Genomic DNA, 15,659 nt, shown 5'->3' on the forward strand with positions numbered 1-15,659 from the left:
AGCTGGTGGGCACTGCTACTTTTTTCCACCGCTAATAAGAGGCACATCTAGGGTTCAAACTTGGGCACATCTGATTCTGCGCTTAGCCCCCATGTTATACAAAGGATGTGGAGAACAATTAACAGCACCCAGCAATACCAGGTGCTTAACAAATGACATTTCTGTCCTGTCCCCTGACTTCATCACTGCTTCCTGGGCTGTCTCCCTTGGGGGAAGAGCTATGTTGAGGGGCATAGACAAGGAGAGATTCATGAGGCTCAAAAGGAAGAGGCTCAATGCCAAGCTCTTAATAAAGAGACTTCAGAACAAATAGATGTTGGCTTCTCCTTCTGTTAATACCTAAGCTCTTAAGGTGCTTCCAACTCCATAATTTCCTTTTCTGGACTCTATACCAAATATTCAAAATGACTTTCAAAAGAGCCAGAAAGTCAGGAAGGCTAAATATCTTTAAGGGTTCAGGTGACATTAAGTCACCTCTAACCTGTTGACTCAGTGTCACAGAAGAGCAGTGGATTCAGACCCCATCTCTCAGCCTGGCTCTGGTGTTAACTAAGCTGGGTGACCATGAGCAAAGCCACCTGCCTTCTCTGTGCCTCCTTCTGAAACATTGTTAATATAAAGACTTTCTTAAAGTCACTGAGGTAACCCTGTGAGGAATATCCGTGAAAATACTTCACAAGCTATAAAGCATTACATAAACGTGGAAAATTATCAAGTGTTATTCAACAGCTTATCAGACTTGCTAAGAAAATTCTTGAATGAGAAAAATGAGAGCCAAAAAGCAGAGGTGCACAGCAGGCTGGAATGAGGAGAGTCAGGTGGTCAAGAAAAACTAGCTGTCAGAATCTCATTTTCAGTGTTGGCAGTTAACCTTCAATCAATTTTATAAGGCCAGGAAATAGCCATATTTTTAATTAAGTGTCGGTGGTAGGCTCAGCAACATAAAATTTAATGGTAGAGAAGACACCAACTTAAAGAAACATAGCGTCTTACCTCTCCTTCTAAGAAAGAGATCTTTTCTAAAAGCTGCAATATCAAGAGCTGTTTCTGCTGCACCTTTTTCTTTAACGATTCAATCTAGAAAGAAATTAGAAATTGTTAATAAACACAAAATTGTACAAGCAGAAGTTAATCAACCGGAAGAGATGCTTTTGGTTTTCGTTTAAATAGAACCCACACTTTGGTTCTTTGTGTCTCATGGAACAGTGTTAACATGAGATGCTTCCTGGAATAGAGGGTTCTGTGGCCACATCATTTTGGAGTCACATCTCATTAGGTTTGTTTAACCTAACATCTCCACACTGATTTTGCTGTGTAACCCTCCTTAACATCCTATATATGTTCCAGAGAGTATGCTTTGGGAGATGCAGATGCAATTCTATGTAAAATAATTGTTCAGCTTAAATTTTTGAGGCAGCCTACATCCACAGTGTGATCCTGGAGACCTGGCATCAAATCCCACGTCGGGCTCCCTGCATGGAGCCTGCTTCTCCCTCTGCCTGTGTCTCTGCCTCTCTCTGTGTCTCTCATGAATGAATAAATAAAATCTTAAAAAAAAAAAACAGATGAGGACATATGAATGCATATATATTTGCAAAAAGAAATTCTGCAAAGATAAAAGACTTAATTATTAAGAAATAGTTGCCAATAGGGGAAGGAGGAAATTAGAGGAGGCAGAAGAAAGGACTTTTTTTTTTTTAATTTTATTCATGAGAGACACAGAGAGAGGCAGAGACACTGGAGGAGGGAGAAGCAGGCTCCCAGCAGGGAGCCCTATGCAGGACTTGATCCCAGGGCCCCGGGATCATGACCTGAGCCAAAGGCAGACGCTCAACCACTGAGCCACGCAGGTGTCCCCAAAAGACTTTTTTGATTATACCTTGTTACCAACATTTAGTTCTGAAAGCACATTTTTTACAGATTCAAAAAATAAAACCAAAAAGAAAAATGAATCCAAATACCTGAAAACAAATTGAAATAAAGGAACTTAACTGTATATCAAATTGGTGAAAAGAACTCAAACGTTAGAACAAGCTAATGTATTCTAAAGAGAAACAGAACTGCAAAGAAATTTCTTATTCACTAGAAAAACTCTTGGTAATAATGCTGGTATTGTTCTGAGACTATTTGAGATATTAAAGTATAATAATGTTTGGAACCAAGGTTTTTAATGGAAGAGAAGGAAATACAAGTGAGAAATCAAAGAAATGTTTTTTTTAAGTTCTGTTAAATTTGAAATGAAAATACCAGTATTGAACGCATTTTACTTTCACTTGTTAAATATGCATTTCCTAACTCTGCTTGGCTGAGAAACTTAGATATAAAAACAATAAGCACATAATATATCCAGATGGTGGCATCTAAATACTAACCCTCACCAATGAAACACAGGTCATCTTGGAGGAACAGCTCATTTCAGGGGGCAAAAATATACAAGGGGAACCCAAGATACCCTGTTGTGCCTGAAAACAAATACATGCAGGGTCTCCCTTAGGCCAAGGATTGGGACAATTTTAGCATCAAAAAGAATAATAAATGTAACTGAGCAAAGCGCATGGAATAAATATGTTTTTAACACCCTGAGTATTTCATGATTCATCAAAAACAAAAACCCAACAGCACCAGCATTGGAAATGACTAGGGAACCAACTCCTTGCTTTAGAAAGTTGGCAACTTAGAGACAGAATAAAGTACAAAGCCTGCCCTTCTGGTGCAAACTGCATTTTGAGATTACTAAAAAAATCCCGGTTAATGAGGGAAAACATTTTCCTTTTCAGATGAATTCCAGTTAATAAATGGGGAAAGAATGAGAGATTTAGAAAATCACTCTTGTGCAATCCCTAGGAAATAACTGGCTCGTTATACTAGATGAATTAACAGATGAAACAATCAGGGGCCGAGCTCATGAGGAACTTTACAACTGTGTTTTGGGCTGTCACCATCTGAATCCGTGATCAGCCTCAGCATCACCCAACGTGGGACAAGCAGACATGCCACGTCACCAAGGAGAGAGAGTAAATCGCACAGCACCACCACGAAGTATTCCTGCTTCCCCCCTGCAGGAGAGATCAAACTGAATCTCCCCAAGCTGCTAGAGCTAATAAACAGAAAGTCAAATCCAGAACGTGGGCATGTTTATAGGACAACTGACTCATTCCTGCAATGTCACTGGATGCAGGAAACCCGGCAGGGGAGGATGGCAAACAAGGAGAAGCATGTTCTAGATTAAAAGACTCTAGAAACATAACCACCAAACAAATGGGCTTCTCTGTATGCTGAATGAAACAAAGCTTCAGTTAAAAAAAAAAAAAAGGGCATTTTAAAGACATTTCAGAAAATTTTAGGACAGATTGGTATTAATGGATACCAAAGAATTATCATTAATTTTGTTAGGTGTGACAGTGGCATTATGAGCATATAAGAAGTCCATATGTTTTAGAGATGGATATTGAAGTGTACAGGAAACATAAACAGAATGTCTGGGATTTGCTTCAGAATTACTACACGCAGGGTAAAAAGAGGAAAGGGAAACATAGCCAAGTTTTGCTATTTGTTGAATCTGGTCATGAGTCTGAGGGCTTCATCGATTAATCTCTCTGTCCTGAGTGCATGTGACATTTTCATGATAAAATACTTTCAATTCCACCCAGTGTCAAAAAATATAATCTTCCCACATAAAAATTAAGCCACATGAAACAGAGTATAATAAGAAACACATTTAAGAAAAACTGTCCAATGTTGATAATAATTAGTAATATTATAATTAAAAACAGTAACAAGTTACCCTTTAATAACGTTTAAATTTGCCCAAAACTACCGGCTGAAGAAATCAGTGTTGAAAGAGCTGGGAGGAGCAGCATCTCTCGTGTGTTGCAGGTGGCATTGTAAATTAGAATGACCCTTTGGGCAATTTAGCAATAAATATTAAGAGCCATAAAGCTGTTCATAGCCTTTGACCCACTAATCCCACTCCTGGGAATTTATCCTAAGGATATAATTCAGACACAGAGGAAAAAAGCTATATATACAAAGATGTTCTTGCTCCTATTATTTATAATAGAAATTGGAAATAACCTTAACGTCTAGCACTAAAGCATCAGCTAGTACGTTACGGAATATCAATTTGATGGAATATACGACACAGACACTGCAAACAAATGTACTGCAGAATGTAAAAGTGTTTACGAAAAGCCTCGAGGGAAAAAAACAAAACCAAAACCAAAAACCAAAGCTTGCAACGACTGGAAGTAAAAGCTGGAAGTTAGATCAACGAAATCATACTGAGGCTGGGGTAGGATTCTGGGCAAAAGGAAAGTTTCTTTAAATTCTCTTTCGATATTTGTAGGACTAGTTTTCAAAAATCATCCTTACCAGCATTCCTCTTTCATTCCTTCTTATAGTATTAAGATTTTTTTTTTTGAAAATTGACTTTCATTCTTTAAAGGAGAGGCAAGATGGGTAGTGAAATTAGCTACAACGTTCCAAGGAGGTTGGGGTAAATTTCCTCAAATAACACAAAAATGGGCTCCGGATACACCTGCTTCACCATCTCTGAAGTAATGGGGGTGGCTGGTGAGTCCAGGGAAGCAAGAGATGTGGTCGAAGGCGCCCCAATGAACCGTTCATAGGAAGACACCGAGGACTTTCTTTTTAAAAAGTAGATACAAAAAAATAATATTAATAAAAAATTTTTTAAAAGTAGATACAAGGCAGAGATGCCACCTAGAGGATGCTGAGGGAGGGGAATTGTGGTAGTTCTCAGAAGACAGCAGGCTGGTTCTGGAGCAGTCACCTCCTTGCGCGTAGACACAACAGCTGGGGGAAGGATCTGGGGGTGCTTCGCCTTTCTCAGCAACCAAAGCTTCAAGAAGTGATCGTGCTCTTTGCTAAGTGAATGCTGCACCCTCGCACTTGCTTCCTTCCTCGAGCGTTCCTTACAGAAGCATCTTGCACGGTACACTGTTGTGACCAGGGTGTTCAGATTAGAGAAAAAGGGACACCGAGGATGGCAGGCAGTGCCTCGCTTGGCCCTCATGCCCTAAAAGGGGTGCCAGCTTTGAATCCCAAATCTGTCCCCCTGGGGTCTGCCCCTGGAGCGCATCCCACGTGTCTTCCTATGAGACACCCATCATGAGGCACAATCTCTAAATCACACCTTTGGGTGAAAAGTGGTGGGATCCCTGACTGCCGGCTTCAAAGCACCTTCAAATATTGCCTCCTGTAGAGCCCAGCACACAGTAAACACTCAAATCTAGCTACTACTGTGTCATTACTGGCATTTGTCCCCCACTAGACTGTGAGCTTCTCGAGAGTTAAGGACATTTTCAGATAACGAACAAATGAATCAGTGACTCCATCCATCCATCTCTCAACAATCTATCTCTTAGACTTCAGAGACAAAATTGTCTGGATGGACAGTCTCTTGGAGGCCCTGATGAACCAAGGTGGATGTGGCCCCAAAAGCACCCTCAAAATCAGGGCCCACTCCAAATTCCAGGGTACCATGCAGCTGGCAGGCAACCTTTGCTCTTTTGCATACATTAAAAGCTTGTAAATTTGACCTTGAGGTTCCTGTCTTCTTCATGAAGCTGCATTTAGGCCTAGCTGTCACCAGGTGGTAGTAAATGACCCAAGCCACCAGGCTCAAATCAGAGCATCAGGAAATGAGAAATTAGAAGCACTTATTTTCCAGACCTCATCCATTTTATTTAATAGGAACATAATCTTGTCACAACAGTTAAATTTCAGTATCAAATAGTGGACCCCCTTATAGAACAACAGAAGAAAGTTGTCTTGGTAAAATCTGGAACCTCTTAACTAATGTGAATAGAATTTGTTCTTATTTTTGTCTCAGCAGGCAGGTTTTTTGTAACCCAAACTCAATATATGTCTTGCGGCCTAATGATCATTCAGGACACTAGACCTCTTAAGCCTACAGCCAGTTTGATATTTAAAGTGACACGTGGGGGGGGGGGCATGGCAGAGGGGTATCCTCTAGTTAATGGCTTTTCTTCACACTAGCCACCATGGAGTTACCTCCCTAGGTGATCTGAACTAAGCAATCCCCCTGAGGCCATGGGCACATAATGGAATCACCTAGCGGGAGCTTTCACAAAATACTGACTTCTAGACCTACCTCCAGAGATGCTGAATGTATCACTCTCCTCCTTAAAAACCCTCCCAAGCTTCTAACATTCAAACTCTCTAGCACGGGTATGAGGCTCTCCTGCTACAGTCCCACTATCATTTCAGCCTGTCCTGTCCCAGATGAACCTACATTTAAACCTCCTCATCCTCAGCATTCCACAGACATACAGTCGTCCTGCCTCTAGGCCTTTGCACAGGCTGCTGCTTCCACCCTACTCTCCACCAGGAAATCTGCTGTTATACTGAGTGGTCACCTCCCACACGAGCAGTTCCCAAGGCTTCCAGGCTAACTTCATGTCTCCCTCTTCTCTTCTGCCTCAGTCCTTTGAATAAAGCCTGTTAGGACACCTGACTGCTCCTACCATCCTTTGTTGACATCTTTCTCTTGCACTCAACAGCACACTCACAGGTGTTTACTGTATCAATGATCTTATATAAGAACTGTTCTCTTAGAAGAAGTAATCGCTTGTGTCAATCCACACAATTTTATAAACCTGCTTTTGGAAAAAAATCATCACTATAGTGAAAGGACTCTTTCCGATTGCTTCCGAAAAGGGCTTGTATGTCAACCAGAACAAAGTGAAACTGTACAAAATTTTAGTAAGGTCTTGTTATGGATTGGGAGCAATCCCTAGAAGTTGAGAGGCTTCTCAGCTTCCTGCAATTTTTTTTCCCATTAGTGAGAGACATATAGGTCACAGGTCGTTTCAGGTTAGTGTCAGAAGATGATACAGCCCTATAATTAGAATTATGTGAACAGTACCCGACTGGGTGAAACTTGTAAAGCATAACTCACCACTGAGGTTGGGGATGTGAAGAGAAATTAATGAATAAGAAATGCAGCAGCAAAGAAGTCTTAAATACTAGACAGCACTTGATACGTTATTTAAAAAAAAAAACTGTGCTTTAGGGTATTGTGTGTTACCAGCAGGCAGATGATAATATACATGCATCTGAAAAATGCCTTAAATACAGCAGTAAACACACCAAAATGGAGCATAATTCTAGAAGGTATGTTAAAACCAATGATCATATCAAATCACATTAAAACCTAGCAAGGAAAAGGGAATTATTTTTTTTCATTGCAAACTAAGTTTATGATACAGACTTATTTTCTTTGAAATTTGTTTAATTTTGCTTTCATTCAAATTTTAGGAATACCCAATTAAGGCCCACAGGCACATTTACTTCAAATCAGGGTAGGAGGGCTGTGTGCATGTGTGTGTGCATGCGTATTGTGAAGGCTGACCACATGTTAATAAAACTCCCAACCTCTATCACCAACACCTCTGATTTGTTACTCTTTCCCACAGACCCTCATTTCAAAAGGATTTCTGCTTTAAACCACATTTATGAAGAAATAATTCATCTTTCCACTGAAAAATGTATCAAAGATGAGTAACTGCCAATTAAAACTAATAATCAAAACGAGATAACCATAGCTATGAATTATAGTAAAGCAATAGGATACTATATTATGAGTCCTTGTTGACTTCTCAGGGGAAATATATGCTGTTAGAATATTTGAAAAGTTCACAAGAAGAATAGTTTGAAGATTCTTTTTTTTTTTTTCAGTTTGAAGATTCTTATTATTGTTTTCAACCCCCCTAGAGGCCCAGTGAATTGTCCAGAGCAGGCATTAAACAGGACAGCCAAGAACCTTCTAGAGCTCACTCAGGCATGTAGTCACCTTCTCCTTTTGCCTCCTCATGTCCTGACCGGGCCTTGTTTGCCACCCAAACTCTTATTCCCCCTCTGTGATCTCAAAAATCGTTGTCCTCATTCCCCTTAGCAAAATAGGAAATCCTGCTTGATCTTCACATACCCCATGAGGAGAAATTCTCGGAAAAGGTTCTTCATGTTTGCTACAGCTGCTCTTAATTATATCTCAGAGGTCTTGTAACACGGTAATTTCATAGTTATTGTATTTTTAAAGTGCATTCTCCTTGATAAAAACCACCGAAGTAAGAATTTAAAAAATAATAAAGTTACACGCTTTTCCTAAAAAATAATAAAGCATAGGCAGATAGGACAAGATCAGAATCTGCCCTGCACTAATGCAACATAAAAGAACAGTTTAAAAAGGACAAGGTACATTATCTCATTCTGGGGGGAGTGAAGGCAATGAATTAAGACCACAACAAAACGAAACTGAAAAATTGCTAAATGAAGCTCTGAGTGGGGAAAATGAAAAATCAATGAAGGAACGGAGGGAAAAAGGTACATTTGTCATCTTCATGATGCTTGATTGGGTTTGTAGAAATTCATTTCCAATTAATGTGTCTTGTGGCATTCAGCCAGGCTAGATATGAACAGGGCACCTATTTTAATCAATTTTTTCTATTAAGTTTGAAGTAATATATAATAATAGAACGATACCATCCAAAAGGATCAGTTGAAACTGGCTTCTGAGGTAGAATAATCCAATTTGGTTTGATTTCTATCTTATATTAAAGATAACCCAACTTCTCTTTAAGGAGAGGAATAGCACCCCACTTCTTCCAGGTGCCTAAACATGACAGGGCCGTGTAAACATCCTGGAAGGGTGAATAAACTGGCTTTCCAACCAGAGGGTGGAATAATGTGCCACTGGGAAGGAAGACAGAGGGGTGCCCTGGGTCCCAGGCCGGTTGCTGGGTTTGCTCACTAACCTCCGGAACAACCCTAGCAGTGGTTCTCCCCGCCAGAGGAGGAGACTGAGCCTCCTAGAGTTTCGTCACCTGGCATTCCCGCAGCGGTCACCTGGGATCACCTGTGCATCAGGCCCAGTGTTGGACGCTGGGAGCACAGGAGGCAGCCAGGAAGACCTGCTCTCCACCTTCACGGACCTCACATCCCGGGGAGGAGGACAGGCAGCAGAAAAAGGCCCAAGTCAGTTCAATAAAGGGACAGGCACATCCCCCGAGGCAGGATGCACCTGCTGATTGCCAAGGGCATGAGGGAGGGGTGACCGGCTCATCCCAACTTGCCCGGGGCTGCCCAGGCTTTAGCAGGGGAGTCCCCGGGCCAGGAGCTTCTCATCCACAGGCACACCAGGACAGCTGGTCACCCTAGCTGGAGGCTGGCGGAGCTGCGATCTCAACCTCCATCTCCCTGACATCGGGCCCCTGGCCCTTTCTCTCAGCACCCTGACATTCAGAGGCTTGCTTCTGCCCTCCCGGGGATGATGACCTATCACGGCAGCATGGCCCAGGAAGCAGGCAAGGCTGGAGGAACAGGTTGGCCGGTATCTTCCTTTTCTTTCTTTCTTTTTTTTTTTAAAGGATTTATTTACTTACTTGAACAAGAGACACAGAGAGACAGAGACAATATGAGAATGAGGAGGGTAGAGGGAGAAGCAGGCTCCCAGCTGAGCAGGGAGCCCCATGTGGGGCTTGATCTCAGAATCCTGGGATCATGACCTGAGCTGAAGGTAGACACTTAACCTACTGAGATGCCCAAGCACCCCGTATCTTCCTTTTCAAAGCCTTTGTAGGGGCCGGAAGTCTCCCAGCTGTTCTTTTTCCCTCTGACTGTAGAGGAGGAAGGTGGGAGGGAGAAGATGCTCTAAGGTCTCTATCCCCACGCTTTCCACCACAGCTGCACTACCACATACCAAAGACCCTACACGGAACAGGAATACCCAGGGAGGGAGCCATTTCAGGCTAATGTAAGATGGGGCACATGGCAATGTCCAGCTCCACATGTAGGACATGGCTGGCACTTCAACAATGGTGGTTTTTAAGATGTTCCTAAGGTTCAAGTGTTCTGGAGGGTGGACACTCACCTGCACCGGCCCAGGTTCCCCTGGGAGCCTCCAAGCTGCCCTTCCAGCTTCTCTCCCCTCCCATTTGCCCGGCTCCCTCCTGCCGGGGGGCATCACTCTGGGGTCAAGTCCAACCAGTCAGAACTCACCACTATGGAATGTGGAGCAGGGTAACACAGGACATTTTCTCAGTGTGATGCTGAGTGGGTGCAAACCCACAACTGCTCTCAACCTCATTTCCAGCCTCCTCTACAAGCCAGTCAAACTAGACTGATAGCTCCCTGAACCCACCCTAAACTTTCTGGTCTCCGTGTTTTTGTTTTCTCTTGGTTTGTTGTTGTTATTCTATATTTTGTCTGGCATGTCCTTTTCCACCCATTAAGTCCCTGCCTAGAAAAATCCAATCCATCCTGCAAGACCTGGTCAATCATCACTTCCTCTCTAAGGTGTGCACCCACACCAGCATTAGTGAACACTTATGGGTTCTGTGCTAAGCCCCAGTGCGCATTTCATCAGCCAAACCTTACAACAGCCTCTGAAGCAGGGACTATGATGATCGTCCTCATTTTGTTGACACAGAAACTGAATGCTGGAGAATTGCTCAAGATCTAAAGCCTTGTTAAGAGAGGAGCAGGATGCAAAGCCAGATGCAATTTACTCAAAGCCTATGAACCTAATCACTACCCTCTCTAGCTTCTCTGCCCAAGCACAAAGCTCATACCCCTGCTGAATACTTGTCATAGTTGACCAGAGTTCTAACAAGTTTTAGTGTCAACCAGAAGGTCTTTTGAGGGCAAGAACTCCTATCTATTTTTGCATTTGGTCCATAAAAGGCGCTTTTAAAATGTTTTTTGGCTGACCCATCAGGGCAGGAGAAGAGGAACATTTAAAGATAGTGGCACAAGGGAAAGAATGCTAGCTTGATAAAGGTGCCATGAAAAAAATTAGTGGGGCAAGGATGGAATATTCAGGAAATACTGTTAGGGAAACAGACTTTCCGTGAATTTTTTTAAAAAAAGAAAAATGCAACCCTGTTCACCCTGTATAGACAAAAATAAATTCCACATGGATTATTCTTTATTTGTTCAACAAATATTTATTGAGCGCCTATGATATGCCAGTGACTGTTCCAGATGTTAGGAGTAGAGCCAAGAGCAAAACAGGAAAAAAGTCACTGCCCTCACGGAGCTTACATTCTAGTGGAGGCAAACAGAAAATAAGTAAGTAAGCAAAACAGGTAAACGTAGTATATATTATAGGATGCTAAGATGCTAAGTGCTACAGAGAAAAAGAGTAAGAAAGAAGATAAAGGGTATGAGTGTGGTGGGGGTTATAATCCAAGACATAAAGATGAAAAAACTCTAAAACCATCGCAAAAAATATCCTATGGCAACAAACAAGACACACAACACAATACCAATGGATTGATAAGTTTATACCAAAATTTAAAATGTGTGCATTATACAAGAGACCATAAACAAACAAAAAACATTAGCTGGGAGAAGATAACAGCATCCACACACTTTTTGACAAATGATCAATATTGGTAGTATCCAGAGTTCCGACAAACCAGCAGGAGAAAAGATAACCAGGAAAGCGAAGATAAGATAGGAACAGCTGATTCAGGATAGGGCGGAAGCGGGCGGAAGCCTGAATGGCCAACAAGCTAATGAAAAGATGCTCAGCAGCACCCACAGTGATGAGCAGTAATCAAGCTGAAGCAAGTGAAAATTAAAACAAAAGAGATACTATCTCACAACTGGCTAAAATTATGGTGCAACAGTGCCAAGAAGTGATGAGGATGTGGGGAAATCCACCCTCCCAGTGGGTGGAACTGTACGCACGCTCCGGAGACCCACTGGGCAGTGTCTAGTGAAGGGGAGACTGCCAACCCAAGGCCCTGGCATGGCCCTACTTCCTCCAGCCATGCTCCATAACTACAGAAGCAAAGAGAGTGTTTGGCATGGTTTGTCAAGGAATAAAAATCTGGGAATAAGCTAAATACCTATCAACAGGACACATTACAGTACATTAATACAACAAAGTATTAGCGAGCCATTAAAATAAATAATGTAGACCTATATGTAACAACATCAAAAACAAAACTGGGGAAAAGAGTAGGTTGAATAATACATACAATAATATCTATTTATATATTATAAATAAGGATGTACATACATTTTGAAACACATAAATTGAACTAAATACTGATAATAAATACATAGGTATGTAGTAAAAGCATCAAAATACAGCCCAGATGGAGACCAAATTGCTTCTGAAGAGGGAGGGAGGAAGGAAAAAGATCAGAGAAATAAAAAGAACCTCTTCTTTGTAATGTTTTCTTTTACTTGGAAAAAATCTGAAATATGCCAAAATGTTAACATTTTGTCACTTCTAGAGGAGAGTAGCTGGGTCTTTGTTCTCACCATTCTCTATAATTTTCTATGTTTAAAATTTTTTCCAGTTACAAATGTATGCAAAAGTAAGAATGAACACTGACTTTGGAGCCAAAGATCTTGTGGCCCTAGCACCATCATCATGTGCTGAGAGACTGCCAGTGGCTTATTTTTTAAGACTGTGTTTCAGTTTCCTGTGCCAAAAAATTGTGCTAATAATACTCCCCATAGAGGATGAATGTGGGATGTTAGGTCTAGATGCATGGCCCTGAAGCATGAGAAACATTCAGTGGCTGGTAGTTACTTGGAACAGGAGTGTAGCAGCCTTACAAGCTCTCTGGGCAGAATATGGGCACCCAGGTCTCTGAGAAATATTTTACAGCCAATTACAAACAATCTCAAGAAAGAGAAAGTGCATTCAGTGACATTACAAAGAAAAGACCTCCCTTGAAAGGACGGTTTGTATCACGAATATATTGGTCAGCATGTGTCATAAAATAAACCTGCAATATTTACGTAATGTATAGGAGGGGGGTAAAAAGGTCCACAGTGAACCCTTTGATACCTTCTAAAAACTTCCCAGTTTAGATAAGGTATCTAAGATTTTAAAATTAGGAAGTGAATAATATGTTGAACATGAGAACTTGAAACTAACATTTTTATTTAGTCCAAATAAATCCTGCCTCAAACTTCTGAGTAACGCTAGATGTGAGTGGCCAAGGGATAAAAAAACAGCCCTGAGCATCCAAGGGTTCCTTCCCCATCCACCACCTTGCCGATGTAGGGTACAAGGATCTGAATGAAAGACCAAAGACAAATACTGACAGGAAACCATTTACCTGCCCACTTTGCCATGGAGAAGTGGGAGCTTACATCACCCATCACTTAAGTGACACCCAGCCCCTAAATGAAGTCCCTCCGTCAGCCCAGTCTACTGGCTGATTAAGGCGATCCCACCCACCGACTATTACTACCACTGCTGCTCCTGCTACCGCTACTCGTCGGTCTTCAGGGGCGCTGTTAAGTGCTGATGACCTACCAGCACCAGTGGCTTGTCTCAAGATCTCTATAAAAATAAAGCAGGCTTGAAGTATTTCACTTCACTATATTTGGATCAAATATATTTCTCTTTTCCTTGGATAGACTTCTCCTTTTCATGAAGTTAGTTAACTGCCTATGCAAGCAGAGTGCCCATGGGCATAAAAAGCAAACCAAACCCTGCTTACACAAAGAGAATGCTACATTGACCTGGGTTTTTGGTCTCCATTCAGGCCACCTCCCGTATGCAAATATAACCAAAGGACATGGACACGAGGCTGCTTCCGTATTACGTGGGGCGTGATTTGGTGGGGTGCGCTTCCTTCCTGGAGCACTGGAGTTCTTCGAGCCTGCCTCCCAACGTTAGCAGGTGTCCAAGGCAGCTTTTCCACAAGTGAGGCTTCCATTTCCCAAGATCTTAGAACCAGCCTCCACCTGGCACCTCCTGAATTATTTTTTAGTATTTTCATTGCAGTTCTTTGATGTCTAGGAACCCAAGTTTCTACAAATATTCTTTGAGTTCTCTGGACTCTGCAGTGTGAGGCTGGACAAGTCGAGGTGACAGTGTGTGGTATTTTCACAAACGAGAGCCCTATGTGGTCAAATCTGCCTTTCCACAACATGTCCTTCCTGTTCTGTTCGTCGGCTCATCACAGACACATGCCACCTCTTCCCAGCAGAGTTCAAGTATTCTTCTAATCACGAACAATAAAAGGAACTGCTTCCAACCCAGGCTACCATCTTATCATCTTCCAAAGAACCGGAGACTAAATCTGGAGAAGAGCTCGTGTGACATGATCTGGAAACAGTTCAATTGAGTGGATTAGGGGTGTGGGCTCAGTGCTATGGCTCCGTTCCCCAACCCCCATTTGGCTAAATTATGAGTGACAGAAGTTACTCTGCATCACCTAAACCCAGGGCATTTGGCAAAAATGTACTTTTGTGCAGTATGTTTCAGCACAACACACGAGGAGATAGTTTCAAAATGAACCGAGTGCTAACAAGCAGCTGATCCATTTAAAATGGAAGATTCTTGGGATGGAGAGAACGTAAACATTTTTTAATTGCTTTATGCGCAAATATTCTACTCTACTGTGGCTGGGATGGAACACAGCGCAGAGCAGAGCAGAGGGAAGCATACCCAAAGATTCCATTTGGCCCCCAAGACTCCCAAAGTGCAGAAGGGCAGCTCTGTGTATCCATCAAGAAATCAACTCAGCTACTTTTGCTTTTTATTCATTTAACCTGACTTTGGGGATATACAGGAATCCATCCACCAGTAATAATAATAGCAGCTTGTTTCTTGCGTATTTCCTATGTTCCAATTAATATAAGTATTTTATATCATCTCATTTATATTTTTATATCATCTCATTTAACTCTAACCCAAAAAATCCTCTTGGGTAGATACTGTTATTAACCCCATTTCACAAATAAGAAAACTAACTGTATGAAGGTTCCACAGCAAGTAAATGCAGGTCTGATTCTCAAGTCCTTGCTCATATCCATTGTCTATGCCACCTTCCATTGTGTAACCATCAAGGTCTCTAACTGCACTTCTCCCAAGTCTCTAACTGCAGGGGTGCCTGCAAATTCAGAGCCTAGGAGGTAAGGTCTCAGGACTTGAAGAGAAGAGAACCCCTGCTTTGCTGACTGGCTCAAGATGAGCCAGAAACCAGAAACTCAAATCTCAATTCTCAGAAGAGTTAGTTACTCTTCACCTATTCTCTCCAATCTAGGTTGTTTTCAAAAAAACAAAAACAAAACAAAACAACCCGTGGCATTACGAAAACTTCTCTCTCAAAAAAAAAAAAAAAAAGAAGAAGAAGAAGGGATGGTAACTAAATATGTTCAAACTCATTTCTGAGGAATTGCAGAAATGTTTTGCCTCATTTTGGACTTGAGAAGCAACCACTGTGAATACTGTTGTTTCAGCAAGGTGGTGTGCTCTCTAAGGGGTGCAGGGGGACCACAAATAAGGTCTTCTGTGCAGACAGAGGGAATATAAACCAAGGTGAGGCCAGACACCTGTACCCACAAGCACAGAGGGAAGGGGATCCAGGAGAACCACTTCGGTCCCTTTGTTAGGGGCAGGTTCTCAGCTTCCAAGGACAGCGGGCAGAAAGGATTCCATCACTTGTCTGTCTAGTAGCTATTTAACAAGTGTGCGTCATCTACCACTTGGGAACATCTCTCTAGATGCATCTGGGGAGCCTCCAGGAAGTTTATCTGCATCCCACCAGGCCAGTCTGGCATTAGGAGTAAGCTGTCGCAGCATCCTCTCTTGATGGGGCTGCTAGATCCCCAACAAGACCAGATGATCACGCACTTGG

At 42.0% G+C, this 15,659-nt stretch overlaps 1 protein-coding gene across 2 annotated transcripts in view; it reads right to left on the reverse strand.

The window, feature by feature from the left end:
- MYZAP (myocardial zonula adherens protein) overlaps positions 1–15,659 on the reverse strand; it is an 89,246-nt gene that overhangs the window by 20,232 nt on the left and 53,355 nt on the right. The window contains exon 11 of one of the 2 annotated variants that reach the window (XM_055320233.1): positions 994–1,077. In XM_055320233.1, the coding sequence (XP_055176208.1) occupies positions 994–1,077 (84 nt within the window). Of the gene's footprint in view, positions 1–993; positions 1,078–11,308; positions 14,126–15,659 lie in introns of those variants that run through there. The other variant, XM_055320234.1, reaches the window with a different exon arrangement.

This window comes from Nyctereutes procyonoides, unplaced genomic scaffold (assembly GCF_905146905.1).
Source record: "Nyctereutes procyonoides isolate TBG_1078 unplaced genomic scaffold, NYPRO_anot_genome, whole genome shotgun sequence".
NCBI classification, from domain to species: Eukaryota; Metazoa; Chordata; class Mammalia; order Carnivora; family Canidae; genus Nyctereutes; species Nyctereutes procyonoides.